This window comes from Capsicum annuum, chromosome 2 (genome assembly GCF_002878395.1).
Source record: "Capsicum annuum cultivar UCD-10X-F1 chromosome 2, UCD10Xv1.1, whole genome shotgun sequence".
NCBI lineage: Eukaryota > Viridiplantae > Streptophyta > Magnoliopsida > Solanales > Solanaceae > Capsicum > Capsicum annuum.
The window spans coordinates 134,428,424-134,444,063 of record NC_061112.1 but is presented as its reverse complement, the minus strand read 5'-3'; the positions used below and the strand labels follow the sequence as shown (position 1 = coordinate 134,444,063).

General features: G+C 32.6%; 1 protein-coding gene across 1 annotated transcript; it reads right to left on the bottom strand.

Annotated features, from left to right (window-relative positions):
• Window positions 1-11,203: 11,203 nt before the first annotated feature.
• LOC107859596 (glucan endo-1,3-beta-glucosidase 1) lies at window positions 11,204-15,374 on the bottom strand. The gene is made up of 4 exons (XM_016704648.2): window positions 14,722-15,374; window positions 13,328-14,608; window positions 11,713-11,740; window positions 11,204-11,581 (listed from the first exon to the last, which is right to left on the bottom strand). Exons 1-4 carry the CDS (start codon window positions 14,810-14,812, stop codon window positions 11,407-11,409), a joined length of 1,575 nt encoding a protein of 524 aa, XP_016560134.1. The 5' UTR covers window positions 14,813-15,374; the 3' UTR covers window positions 11,204-11,406.
• Between the last annotated feature and the right edge of the window lie 266 nt (window positions 15,375-15,640).

The following is a 15,640-nucleotide window of genomic DNA, read 5'->3' as shown; positions in this document are numbered from 1 at the left end:
CAGCAAATTATACATCGTTTCATCACGATGTAATCCAGTTATAAGCTGGTGATTGAATATCTCCAACTATAATAAGAGGTTTCAGTTGAAAAACATAAAATAGATGCGTTAATTAAACTTTTGGTCCTTCAGTTATTGATATATTATAATTTTAATTATTTGTCATTGAATTACATATGTTATGTTAAACTTGTATTGTCAACCCGTATTTGACATTAATATAGTTCTTCAAATGATCCAATACATAACATATTTCCTGCATAAAAGGACGAAAAACATGAAATTCAATTAATTGAAGGTTAAAGGAGTGTGTCCAATATCATAAGGATTAAAATGAAAATTTACTAATTTGGAGGGATTTGGAGGGAAGGAATCTTGATTGGTCATGTGATAAATTTCGAATGTCAAATATTTAAATTAAAAAATAATAAACTAATAAATTTATGAGGTGAATAGCCAATTTCCACCTTTAGTCTTACGCGTTACACGGTGTGATAATTATGGAAGAGAAATGTCTCCTAAAAGTGGTTCAACTCATATATGGTACCAAATTACGTGAGAATTGTAAGAGAAACAAAATCTGTTTATTGGAATCTCGGGGAAATCACAATTTTTGTCACAGTTTCTGCCTTTCGGTTGAACGCTATGTGGTGAACACTTTGTGATAATCTGTTTATTGTGCAATAACTCATAAATCACAGGCAAGTTTCATGTGACGAGTTCGTGGTTGAGCGGTAGACGAAGGCTGAATTCGATTCCAAAAGAAAATCTTTCAAAGAATACTATTTTGGCTCTCCAAATAGTATTAAAGTACTCCTAAAATGAAAGAAGTAGAATTTTTTTCCTTTCAATATCCAGAACAAAAACTAGTTAGACCCAAAAATCAGATAGAAAATTTAATAACCTAGGCAAAAATGCAAAATAGTTAGTTGATGTTCGTGGATGTAATACTTAATGTAGTCAGGCAATATAATGAAGCCTTTAATTAATCTGAGTTTGCATTATAAATTTGTTCCCCCCATCAACTAGATATAAAGATTATAAAATTGTTATATTTGGCATCACAAAACCCCAAGTTTTATGAAGCATCAATTGTAATCACATGCATGATCAATTGTTAATGCCAAGAATTCAAAAATCATCTTCTTGTGGGCTTCCTGGTATGCTCTTCTGTTCATTTGTTTGGATACATGGATATTTCTGCCTGACGTTCGAGCCAAATAGGGCTAAGCTAGATGGGATCAAGGAGTTCATTCAAGCCTTCTTCGACAAAAAATAACCTTGTGCCAAACAGGGCGAAGCTAGATAAGATCGAGGAGTTCATTTAAATCTTCTTCGACGAAAAATTATACGATTTATGTATATGTATAATTAAAATTATTTATATTTTTTACATATATTAGATATAAAACCTTCTTTGACTTCTTTCTGTGTTTAATTCTTTGTATTTTGAACCCTGTGGAAAAATTAAAGGATTCCTATATTTATTTGATGCCAACAACCAGCAATTGGTTGGAATCCAACATGTTGCCAATCATTAAAGAGGCTGTAAATGTGAGATCTAATGCTTCATTTTCCATTTGTTTAAGTACGTAAATCTTGGACAAAACGAAAAAGATTCAAAACATGTTAAATGGAATTCTGAACGTAAAACATTTTTAATTATCTGTTTACTACTGCTTTGGAATTCTGCTTGAGTAAATGGTATATAAAATTTATTTGGTCAACTTTCTACAAACTATTTATTTTGAGATAACCTTTTTAAAATACTTTTGAAAAGAATATACGGTGTGTTTGCAAATTGATTTAGGAAGTACTATCTTTTTTCTTCTTCAATTGTTTGTAAACAGATTGTTTCAAAAAGCACTTTTTGAGTATTTATGAAACAGATAGTATTTGACTCATTTTATAATTAGTACTTATTATTTAAATGGAGAAGAAAGTTGTATTTATATTTAACTTGACGGTGAACAATGTTTAATATTTATTATTTTTCCAAAAAAGCATATCATTCTTGTGTGCTAATTAAAGGATCATAGTGTGGTCAAACTGTACGTGCCAGCTATTAAAATTGAATTGGATTCAGCCAAAATGGTGACAAAGGAAGAAATTAAAATTGCCGACTGCAGTAATAGATTTGTCTTTTTGGTAAAAATTAGTGGAGTAAAGTTTATCAAAAATCTAGAAAGTCACAAAGTTATAAGTCACATCAATTTGTATTTTACCTGAAAACTCAGTAGGGGTTCAGGCGTACGTGAATTACTGATTCCCTTCAGAATTTAGATTTGGAATTAAATATTTATATCCAATTTAATTTAGATTTGTTACTTCCTCCTCCGTTTTAATTTGATGATCTAGTTGTAAATTAACATGAAGTTTAAGAAAGTAAGTATTATTTTTGAATCTTATGATATTAAATCAAAGGTATAAAAAATGCACGAAAATTAACTTTGTATTGTTAAACATATGGTATAAGGAAAAGCTAAAGTTAAAAGAATTGTCAAACAAAATGCATTCTTTATTAAAAGGATTAAAAGGAAACAAATTGAAATGAAAAAGTATTATTAGATTATACTATACACATTACAAGAGACTTCGAGACTCCACATCCACATTACTATTTATAGATTAACCAATTGTACGATATCAGAACATATTCATACTTACTGTAAAGAGTTGACTAAATATATTAACAGTGCAAGACTAACTGATTTTCCACTGTCAATGTATAAAAAATAAAATAAACATCTGATTATAAATAAATTTAAGAAAAATGAAATTCTCCAGTGTAATTTGCGAAATCAACTATCTCTCAATTAAAATATTGTCCGGGCGTAAATTGATTATTGCTACACATCACCAAAGGATATGGTGCAGCGGATGGGGCTGCTCCTCCCTTAACCAGAGTTCTCAGGTGCGAGCCCTGGATATCAAAAAATCATTGGTAGGGAGCGTATGATTAGTTGGACTCCAATGCGGATACCGTACACCGGAAGGAAACCTAAAAAAAAAAAACTATTGTTACACGATTGCACCCTATTCCTTTAGTTGGCCTTAGTACACACTATGGATGTCAAACAGGCTGGGCCGGACCAACTCAGAACCGGCCCTTCTATTTTAATCGGGTTGAGGGTCGGTTTTGGTGCTAGATGGGCCGGGCTGGGTCAAACAGTAAAAAATTTAAAATCCACCCTAACTCGGCCCACTTAACCCAACCCGGTCAAACCCACCAAAACTCGGTCAAACCCGGTCAAAAATATAAAAAAAAAACTTTCTTTCAATATACATTATAAATACGTTAAATAATATATATATACTATATATATAGTATATACTACATTAGAATTTAAAAAATATATACACATATACACAATTAGTCAATTACTCATATATACGCCCCATTCAATGTATATATACTACTACTTATAAAATATACTACAATATATATACATAACAATATATATAGATATAATTATATACTAATTCATAAAACATATACACATGTATACGTTAAATATACAAGATATATACACGTGTATATGCACCATACAATGTATATATACTACTACTTATAAAATATACTACAATATATATACATTACAATATATATAGATATAGTTATATACTAATTTATAAAATATATACACATGTATACGTTAAATATACACTTCTATGGAAGATATATACATGTGTATACGTACTATTCAATGTATATATACTACTACTTATAAAATATACTACAATATATATACATTACAATATATATAGATATACTTATATACTAATTTATAAAACATATACACATGTATACGTTAAATATACACTTCTATAGAAGATATATACATGGGTATACGCACCATTCAATGTATGTGTACTACTACTTATAAAATATACTACAATATATATACATTACAATATATATAGATATACTTATATATTAATTTGTAAAACATATACACATGTATACGTTAGATATACAGTTCTATAGAAGATATATACACGTGTATACGCACCATTCAATGTATATATACTACTACTTATAAAATATACTACAATATATATACATTACAATATATATAGATATACTTATATACTAATTCATAAAACATATACATATGTATACGTTAAATATACACTTCTATAGAAGATATATACACTTGTATACGCACCATTTAATGTATATATACTACTACTTATAAAATATACTACATTATATATATATTACAATCTATATAGATATACTTATATACTAATTTATAAAATATATACGCATGTATACGTTAAATATACACTTCTATAGAAGATATCCAATTTATAAAACATATACACATGTATACATTAAATATACAGTTCTATAGAAGATATATACACATGTATACGCACCATTCAATGTATATATACTACTACTTATAAAATATACTACATTATTTATACATTACAATATATATAGATATACTTATATACTAATTTATAAAACATATACACATGTATACGTTAAATATACACTTCTATAGAAGATATATGCACAAATATACAAAACATATGCTACTTAATATAATAAATTAATAATATTTGGTAGTAAATTAATAATATATTAGAAGTAAGTTTTTAATTTAAAGTAGAAAACTAGAAATTCAATTTAAAATTTTAAATCGTTAAATGAAAAAATATAAAAAGCAAGGACTAAGGAGTGAATGGATTAGGGGAATTTTATTGATTGCAAAATAATCCAAAATTTATAATTTACAAGAATGAAAAATCTACAAATTATGCATCATTTTTTCCAACTCATTCATGTTAATATTAACGGGAACTTGCATAGGATAGTCGAAGTCAACGGGGGCAAAACCATGCATTGGACTTGATTCTGCTGAGTTCTCCCGTGAAGTCATAATTTCTTCAAGCTTCAGCTCGTCGCTCGGCTCCGGTTCCATTCCATGGTTTCTTCTTTCCGCTCTAATCCAATCTCTGAGGCAAACTAGAACATTCATTGCATTGCTTCCCAATGAGTGTCGGTTGTCTCCAAGCTGCTGTCGTCCCTGACTAAAGGCGCTCTCTGATGCAGCGGTTGACATTGGAACATTCAAGATATCTCTAGCTAATCTTGAAAGCACAGGATGTTGTGTTTCATTACTCCTCTACCAATCCAACGTGTTGATCCGTCGTCTGCGATCCTCTGGTGCCGTCCGAAGATAATATTTCAGCTCTTCCCGATGAGTTGATGTGTAAGTTCTCTCATCAACACTGTTCCAACAATTTAAATCATAAAACGAATCAGAAAAACCACTATGTGCCGGCCTTTTAGAAGATGATGGCTCCTCGGGAGGATAAGGAGCGACAGTTGGAAACACTTAATAAAAAATAATTCCAAAACTATAATTCCTACATTACTAATCTCCATTGCTAATCCAAGCATTGTTAATCCCTGTATAACTTTTCTCCTTGTCACAAACGACCCAACTCTAGGTTATTTGAGGATACAAGAAGCCTGTTACCACTTACCACACTTACATATGTAGTGACTATATTGTTCTTCTCCTGATCTTATTCTCTCTTAGAAATGTCAACAATATTCTAATTTATACCAACATAATATCAAAGAGATGTATTCTTTTCAAAACAAATGTCTTTTTCTATTGGTAAGCATTTCCATTGTACAAACTATCCACATCAAAATGGCTAGTGGCAAGAGTCATTGGTATGCTCCTGGAAGGAACTTCTTTGCCAGCCATGCATACTTCTCTTCCCATGATAAATATGGGTAATTTAGGGCACAAAACATTCTATATTCATGCAGGATGCAGGAAAGCATCGTGTCTCAAAGGATGTGATGTAAGTCTATCCTGACACAAGCATCGGCGGATGATTCCAGACTCAAGACCCACGGTCACACAAGAAAACTTTATTGTTGTTCCAAGGCTTTCCTTCTATAAAATTTCTTTTAAGGGCATGAAGCTAAGATTTTATCCGTATCCTGTGTATCTGCACTGTTCCATTCATCCTTAAATGAATATTGATCTGTTAAAGTTTTCAACAGGTTGATTTGTGAATTAGGTCTAATGAATGCCGAATTGAAGGCACAAACGACCGTAAAAAAGTTGAGGTGTGTAACTTGAATTACAATTAGCATGGTTTTGACAGTTTAAAATCATAAGTTGGAGCACAAATAATCGTCATGTGCAAACAGAGACTGGGCTGATTGAAATTGAGCTAGCCAAACTTGTGTATTTCCACAAGTTTCATTGTGGACACAATGAAAAAAAACATTATATGCTTTGAAGCCCAACTCTGTTTTAAGTTTCACAACACATCTTCTAATCATATAAGTTTGTTGACATGCATAAAATTGCTTCTGTGGTTTGAGAATTTCAACCTTCGTTTTTCATATTCGTTGGACTATAATAAAGTGTTTAACCTTCTGTAATTGAGCTGACAGGAGCAGATTATAATGTGGTTAATCAACAAATGATCACATGGAAGGTCACTCAGGTGTAATTTCAGGATTATACTGCTCTATATGCAATCTATGAGCGTCTTCCCGGCCCCGCCACTGATCTTTCTCGAACTAAAATCGTATTCAAGATACTATGAGAAAAGTAAAAGAATGCAGAACTTTGAAGTAAATTAAGCCTATTAGTAAGTAGCAACCAAAATGATAGCAATAAACTGTAGCAGGTTTATGGTCTGATGATCTTGTCTTATCCAGCTCAAGGGGAGCCTTGGTGCAACGACTTTTGATCTATAGGTCATGAATTTGAGCCATGGAATCAGCCCCTAATGCAATTAGGCTACCTAACATTACACCCCCTTGAGTTGCGGCCCTTTCCTAGACCATGCGTGAACACGGGATGCTTTGTGCACGTGCCCCTTTTTCCCTATTATCTTGCTGCTAAAGAGCATGTTTCAGCTTCAGGACAGCTATTTGTTCAATACGGGCGATGCTTTAATCTTCTCATTCAAGCTTATCTGTTCAGGAATGTAAATATAGTACTCAATGTCGGAGCTCTCAATTTACTTCTTCCAATTTGACTTGCATAAGTGTTTAATCTTGCATAGATACTTAGATGTTTTCGTCCAACATGTACTAAAAATATAATACTACTACTACTAAAAGTTGCACTCTGATCCTTAATTCATGAACAAAACAATACATGTATCCTTATTCACCTAATACATAAAGTAAGATAATTCATATATCACAAAATTCAAAAAAGTGTTAATTCCTCCAACACAAGGTTCATTTTTAAACATCAAAGTAGTGTCATCATAAAGTATAAATGCAAGACGTGAACTCATATCTTTCCTTTTCACTCGGGCATTCAAAACTGAAACATTGGCACAATTTACTGACTCCTAGAGGATCATAAACAGAAGTTGACAAACTCACTTTTGATTCTCCATATCTACGATCACAAGGAAGCAGAACTTGACAACTAATCTATGTTGAGGTAAATACAAGCAAATCTCTTCCACATACAAAACAATCAATCGAGCATTTGCTTCGAGTACAACATGTATTTTTCATTCTGTCACCCCTTACTATTACTGCTCCTTTAACCCAACAAAGTAGGCAAATGACATTTTTAAACGATAGTTTAACCATCAACCAAAGTTAATATCTAGAATAAAATTAATCCGTGCAACTCACTTTCAGTCAAAGAAAAAGGTGATTAGTACATCACTTCCCTTTTTAATATTGTTATATGAGAAAAGACAATTTTCCCCCGAACTTGTCCTCCCAACTCACTTTAACACTTAAACTTAACTTCTGTTTATTTACCCCTTAACATCTTTAAAGTGTATTAATTTCACCCCTTAAAACTGAATATCACTCTCACAACGGAGAGTATGCTACACTCGCCTACACATCAACGTCACATCACTGCCACGTCATTGCCACGTAAGAAGTTCGATTTTTCTTAAAAAAATTAATCCCCCACACATTATTTTTATATTTTTTTTTAAATAACAAATGTATATTTACTATTTTATATATATATATATATATATAAAATCTATAATATATTAAAAGTGTGAAGACTCTTAGAAAAGTGATTTGAATTTTTTACCCTTCATTAAAATACTATCTTTTAGACAAAATCATCTTTTTATAATTTTTTGATCCAACTAATTTTTGTCCGAGCGAAAATTTTGACCCTAAAGAATGATTTTGAATGAAAACAAAGAAGATATATATATATACACATGTTGAATTCTATTATACTGACAAAACTAGTGAAGAAGTTGAGGGTTAAGAAATCAAACATCCACCAATCTAGATACGCAATCGAATCAACTTAGATGAGCATCAATTACATTTTTCCAATAGACAAACTGATTTATTCTTTAATTTAACGTACATCTCAATATAGACAATGTAGCATGTGGCATCTGATGTAATGTTATAAATTCCGTCACTAAATTTAAGAATAAAAAACTAACAACATCACGAAAATATTATTGTATATTAAAACAAATATGTAATAAGAGGAACATGCAATCATTTAACTTTTTTCCATTGTTAACTTTCAAAATTAAATATTTATATTATTTAGGAGATGACCTGAATTAAAAATATATATGAATCAAACTAAATAGTGAACTATTTATTAATAATAGTTCTTTAGGCTATTAAAAATATATATGAATAAAACTAAATGTTCAATAGGTTATTTAATATAATGTTTGAACTCATCAAAAAGTGAGTTATATGCGTCTTTACATCTAAACTAATATATATATATATATTAAATAAATAAGACACTCCCACCCCATTTTCTTTCTTCTTCACACACCCCATCCCACCTTGCCCACCCCACGCCTCTTTACATTTCTCCTCCCCCGTTGCCCCTCCCCCCCCCACCCCCCCGCAACCATCTCTTCTCCTCCATTAAACCCACCCCATCTCCATTGTTTTCTATTTTTCTCCATTAACAACCTCCCACCCCACCTTCAATTTCAGTTTTCCTCCACCCCCGCCCTCATTTTCCTTCTTCTCCAAACCACCCATCCCCGCCCCTGCCCCCTCTTTTTCTTTCTCTCCTTCTAGCCAACCCCCATCCTCACATTCAATTTTTTTTCATTTTCCTTAATTAACATCATTAGAGAAAAATCACAAAAATATCAAATTAAAATTTTTCCAACATTAAACACCATTTCAACCTTCAATCCAACTCTCTCAACGTTTTCAACCACCAAATTCACCCTTGAAGATATAAACATAAATAAAAAATAGAGAAGGAACAATTAACTTTAAAAATAAAAGTTACGAAAATTTCTTTCAATTTTTTTATTCTTCAAACTGAGTAAATGAAGCAATTTAATATCTTCAATTTCTTCGTTGGAGAATGTATTAATGGAGAAAAATAAAAATAAAATGGAGGAAACTGTTGTTGGAGGATGTGTTTGAAGTTGTTAATGGAGGAATTAATTGTTGTAGAAAATGGGTGTTGTTGTTTGTTGATGTATTGGAGAAGAAAATGATGTGAGGTGTGGGGTGCGGAGGGGATGAGAGGTGAAAGGGGCGGGGGGGGGGGGGGGGGGGCATTGAAGAAGAGAGGAGTATTTATATATATATATATGTGTGTGTGTGTGTAAAATAAGTGGGAAAGGAAGAAGAAAAATTTGTTTTTTAAATAATAAACGTGTCTCTTTTTTTAAAAAAATGTCATGTCAGTATTGGGGGTGAAATAAATACATTTTAAAGATGTTAAAGAAAGAAATAAATGAAGATTTAGTTTAAATGCTAAAGTGAATTGGGAGGATAAGTTCGGAGGAAGTCATGTCTTTTCTCTTGTTATATTGAGACATAGCAATAGCCACTGAAATTATAACAAAGAGCAAACATGATTCTTGCTTTCTTTCCTTTTTAGTGGATATTTACTAATTACTAAAGTCCCACCTACACTCCACAAATGGGCTAGAAGGCCATCAGGTTTGATAAATTGATATATATTGAAAGGCCAGCCAACAAGTATCAATATTTAATAAACTGCCAATATGCAATAAATCCAAATCTCTAGTCTATAAGTTGTAGTAATTGAGAGTGACCCCCAAACTATAATTATGAAGCAGCCTCACTACCAACGTGTGGGCTCTTCCATTATTTCCACCTATTCAACCTATGAATTAAAGAAAGGAAAACTTAATACTCACTCCATTTACTATTTTATAATAAATGAATTGTTAAATTTTGACACACAGATTAAGAAAAAAATATTAAAGACATAAATTTAATACAACTTTCTATTTTTACCCCAAACAAAAGAAAAAATTGACCTTGTAATACCTTTTTAAAAGTTAATTGGTTGTCAAATCATAAGGGTAAATTTGAAAAAAAAAAAATCAATGATTCACTTATTTTAAAACATCAATAAATACCCCAGTAATTCACTTATTTCGAAACGGAGGGAGTAATATATGTACTGCTCGTCCAAACCTAGTTATCAACATGGCCGAAATATATAAAAATTTATACACCAATTATGTATATTATACTTAAATATACTATATATTTGCTGGCTATTTTGTAAACTAGATCGTCCAAAGGCACCGCACGCAATTATTCCTTAAAGAATCATAACCATGTAGAAACTTACCCACATAAATGAAAATAAACACAAATAAAGAGCTACTAGTGGTCCTATTTATTTACAAAACTAAAGTAGGTGCTTTATTTATACTAAAAAACAATTCTACTTTTGAGCCAAAAAGGTCTGTTTTCTGTTTTGGCTCCCAAAAAACAAAAGAGAGCCAGAGGACTGCTTTTTTAGAATTAAAAACCACATTCTTTTATTTCTTTAATCCTTTTTTCATTTTTCTTGATCTATTTTTTTTTTCACTATAAGGAAATAGTTTTACAGCAAATAAAAATGTTTACTTGATTTTGATCTACTAAACTTTTCAATTATTCAACTACCTTTTTTTTTTCTAAAAATTACACAAATACACAACTTATGTTTTCAATATTAAAAAAAATCACAACTCCTAAACATATTACAAAAATCTCCAACATATACACAAAATGTTATGTATATATTAGCTATGTTATGTAAATTAATAAGGGGAGAAAGTAAAGTAATTAAAAAAGTGGGAAAGAGTATAATTAATTCCAAAATGGTTGGTATTTATGTTATTTTTACGTTTTTTTTTTTTAAACCGAGCCAAATCAAGATTTCCACTTCTCCTGCTTGGGACTTTGGTATTATAAGTAAACATATCTTCCAAGAATCTCATTAGATACAACATTTTTACAAAAAGGTCCACCAAAGAATCCCTTACATGTGATCCATCCCAAAAAAATATTCATTCACAGAATAAGCACTCCACTGCAAAACATCACTGCCTCTCCACAATGAACTAGTACGACTTTTTTATTAAACAATGAAAAAGATTTCTGCTAAACAACTACCTTAATTGCACCTGAATCAATGAATAATATAACAAACACAAGGCAACAACAAATAAAACATGCATATTCTTGTTAAATGTACTTGTCTTTGCTCCATGAAACCTTACAGTGTTTGCTCCACTTGCTTGTGTTGCGTTCACTACTTGACTAGTTTTATTGCTTACCTTCTTGCTGCATTTTTAGTAATTTATCGATTGTAAGTACGAGATAATCATCAAGCGAAACGGAAAAACTAGCATAGGGAAATGAGAAAAGACAAGGACAAATGGTATGGGGAAAAAAGGGACAAAAATCATGCTCACCTTCCTGGAAATATACAACTCCCGTGACCTGCACATATTCCCCACAAAGGGAAAGACACAAGTTCAGAGCTTCAGCTAAATAATTTTAGAATAGACTTCACTAAAAAAAGGAAACAGGTGGAGCCCTACAGTTGCTGGCTAAACGTATATATGAACAATTAAGTATTTTATTCTGGTTAAGTTCAAACTCTACAAAACAACATATGAGTTCTTGTGATTCCTTATCCAAGTGGGCACCATGGTTCCATTCTATTATTAATGTATTTCTTTTTTCTACAATGGTGTTGTCCGGTCCCCTCCAGACCCCACTTTCCGGAAACAAATCTCATTATCGTATTCGTCTAGAAGAAAAACAAAAATTGAGTTTTCATTATGGTCTTACAGAACGACAATTACTTAAATACGTTCGTATTGCCAAAAAAGCCAAGGGGTCAACAGGTCAAGTTTTACTACAATTACTTGAAATGCACTTGGATAACATCCGTTTTCGATTGGGTACGGCTCCAACAAATCCCGCAGCCCGTCAATTAGTTAACCATCGACATATTTTAGTTCATGGTCGTATAGTAGATATACCGAGCGCAGTGAAATCTATCAATAGTAACATAGTCCTACTACTCCAATAAAAAAAACTAAATCAAAATAATGAAAGTCAAATACTCTTCTTCAAATTCTACATTACATACTCTTTTTCTACAAGATGCTGGGAATCCCTTGTACCACATAGTATGTAGATTTTGAAGAAGAGTATAAATAAGACAAAGGAGTTTTCAAAATTTGATTTTTATGATTTTTTTTGTCATAAATAATCGCCAACAAGAATTTGGTTCTTTTTACGCTCCAGACCCCACTTTTTGGGACTACACTAGGTATGTTGATGGTGGTGGTGTGGTGGTGTCCGGTCCTGCCTATGTGCACCAGAGCTTTAGCAAATTAAAAGAAATCACGTAAAGTTGTTTTGTCTTTGTGGAGATTTGAACTCTGGTCTATTACGGTTTTCATCGCTTTATTGACCATTAGGTCACAACTTGGTAGCAAGTATGCTATGTTACATAATTGATATCAAGTACATTTCTATTTGTGTGTCAACTAAAATGGAATATAAACTATGAGAAAATTGAAATCATGTTTCCTAACTTTTTCCCACCATCCAAATTTGAATGAGAGCCACTTGTGGTTCCATATCCAAGCGGGCACTAAAGTTCCATTGTGGGTCTGGAAACCACTAGCACATCAATTATTTGCAGAATGCGACAGTCGTGATTACAGTGTCAATGTCTCGTTGTATCAACCTAAGAAAGGCCATCAAACATTCTGTTTTCGATAGTTCATAAATTATCTATTAATTGGATCTTTTTTTTTTTTTTCCAAATGGTATGGTTCACAAAATATTTTAATTCAAAATGTTGAACATGACATAGCTTGGGACAAAATGCTTAAATCACCTAACAAAGAATTAACTTTCCTGTCATCCATTTCTGCTCTCATTGTTGCAAACTAAGTTTAGCTCACGAATTCACAACTAGAACTTCAAGACTTCATCTTAATGCGTTGAACTAATTTTTTCTTGAAATAGAAAGAAATACATATAGACTAAGATTATGTTAAGACTTACTTGGATCAGTTGTGGTGATCATGGCCACTCCCTTGAAGTCACAAGAACCAGGAGATCCCCCTTCCTTCTGATAATAGCTATCAAATGCATATGAAGCATGATTCTTCACATCATTAGGCTGATAACAACTCTCCCCTGGCTGAATTTCAGAGCAATTTGCCCTCCCCGGTCCACAAGCCCAATCAAGAGCAGCCTGCATTGTCCTCTTATCAATCCCATCCATTGCTATGCAATACGTTTGGTTAGTGGTGTCATTAGCCAAGAATGTACCACTTCCAGACACATGAAGCAAGTAAACGGGCGTTGAATTCCCATGGAATAGCCCCCAATTTGCCTCGGACAATGGGGGTGACCTCAAATCCTCATTGAATAACTCATATATGTACACACTAGAAGTGATTTCCGGATGCAATGGTGTACCACTACGATCAAATACATGCTTAATTAAATTCGAGTTATAAGTATCAGCATTGTCAATAGTAGCAAAAGGCTCTTTAGAATCCCCTTTTGAAGGCCATCCTGACTCAGTAACAAGAACTACCACATCTGTAACATTGAGATTTTTCATGGAAAAATAGACAGAATCAATCATTGCATCAAGCACATTGGTGTAATGAAGCAAAGTATTTGGATCCACCATCTCTTTAGAAGGTGTCAAGGGTTTGAAAAGAGCGTTGTCTATAGGAACAACCCCTTTATTCTGCATAAACACATAGTAAGGATACAAATTCATCATTAAAGGTGACTCTGTCCTTGACAAAAACTGCAACAATTGAGTAAGAACTGAACTCATGGACTGATTGAAAAAGGCTTGGGAAGGTGGAAAAGGGTCAAGAATAATGGAAGCAGCATTAGGGGCTGAAACCTTGATTTGGGTATGCAAATTTGCAGCCACTAAAGCACTATAAAGTGACTCAATTGCTGGCATAATTAAAGGAGCTGAACTTGGCACAGTGGTCAAGATTTCATCTCCAACTGCAATTGCTGTAATAAGAGTTTCAGGGTAATAAGCTGCCACATTACGCCCAATCCAAGAAGCTGCAGTTGTATTAGAGGAACCAATTGCAAGAATTTGGTTGTTAGGCACACTAATAATCACTCTTATTTTGGTCTTAGCTAGTGCTTTCAGAATATCAGGGTCAGCATCATAAAGCCTTATATGTGTTATCTTCTGTAATTGCAGAAAAGCGACCAAGTCTGCTGGTGCAAGCAAATTGGAAACATCTGTACCTATGTTCACTCCCACATATGGCTCATCTTTGTCTTGCTGCACTTTTATCTCTGCAACACACCCATTCAAGAACCATATTCATAAGCAAAAGAAACACAAAACCAAGAAACCCCACACACAAAAAAGACATGATTTTTTTTCAAGATTGGTTCAAATAGGTTACCTGGTACAAAACTCGAACTTGATACAGAGAAGCAGCAGTAGCAAAAGAAAACAAAGAAGAAGAAAGGAGGGAACTTTTTAGTATTTGCCATTAAAGAGAAGCTTGAGGTTTTCTTGTATCATCTTCTGTTTCAGGTTCAGGTAAAGATTGCATTATCTTGGGAAATTTTGTTGTTAGTAATAAGAGGAGCAAAGGGGTTTTTGACTAGCAAGATCTATATTTGGAGTAAGGCATAAGAAAAAATAAAAGCATATATTAATAATTCTTGAAAGTTAAATGGACTTTAAGGTAGCTTTTGGTGCATTATTTTTAACTGCAATGCGCATGTATGCGTTGGATTTGATGTTGGTGTGGGGTTAGAATGACAATAATGACCTTGTGAACCGACAAGAAAATTGGAACAGTGACAAGTCTCTGCAATTTTTGAAGCACTTCCTTATGTTTCTATAATGAGGTTTGGTACAAAAGTTGGAACAGTATTATACGGGTCGTTTGGTTGGAATGTTAAGAAAAATAATTTCAGCAAACTTTTACTATTAGTACAGTAGTACTATAGTATACAGCTGGAAAGATTTTTAAGAAAATCTTACTACATAGTTAAACCACTACTGCTAATAGCTTCTAAGATAATAGGGACTTTTCTGAAGATGAAATGTTTGAATTGAGAAGCAATTAAAGACAAGATTTTTACTGAAACTCTAGGCTGCTTGTTGGAATTCTTTGGATGCTTCTCAAATTCCAGGCTGGCCATTAGAGACCTGGCTTAGCACTTGTGTAATGACTAAAGTAACCCCCTCAAAGTTCTTCAGTTTCATTAGAAGGGAAAGGTGAAAAAAGAACAAAGAAAAGTGAAAAAGGTAATTGAAATAAAACATGTGGATGAAGATGCATTGGCTGACATAAGAAAGAACCCTAAGAC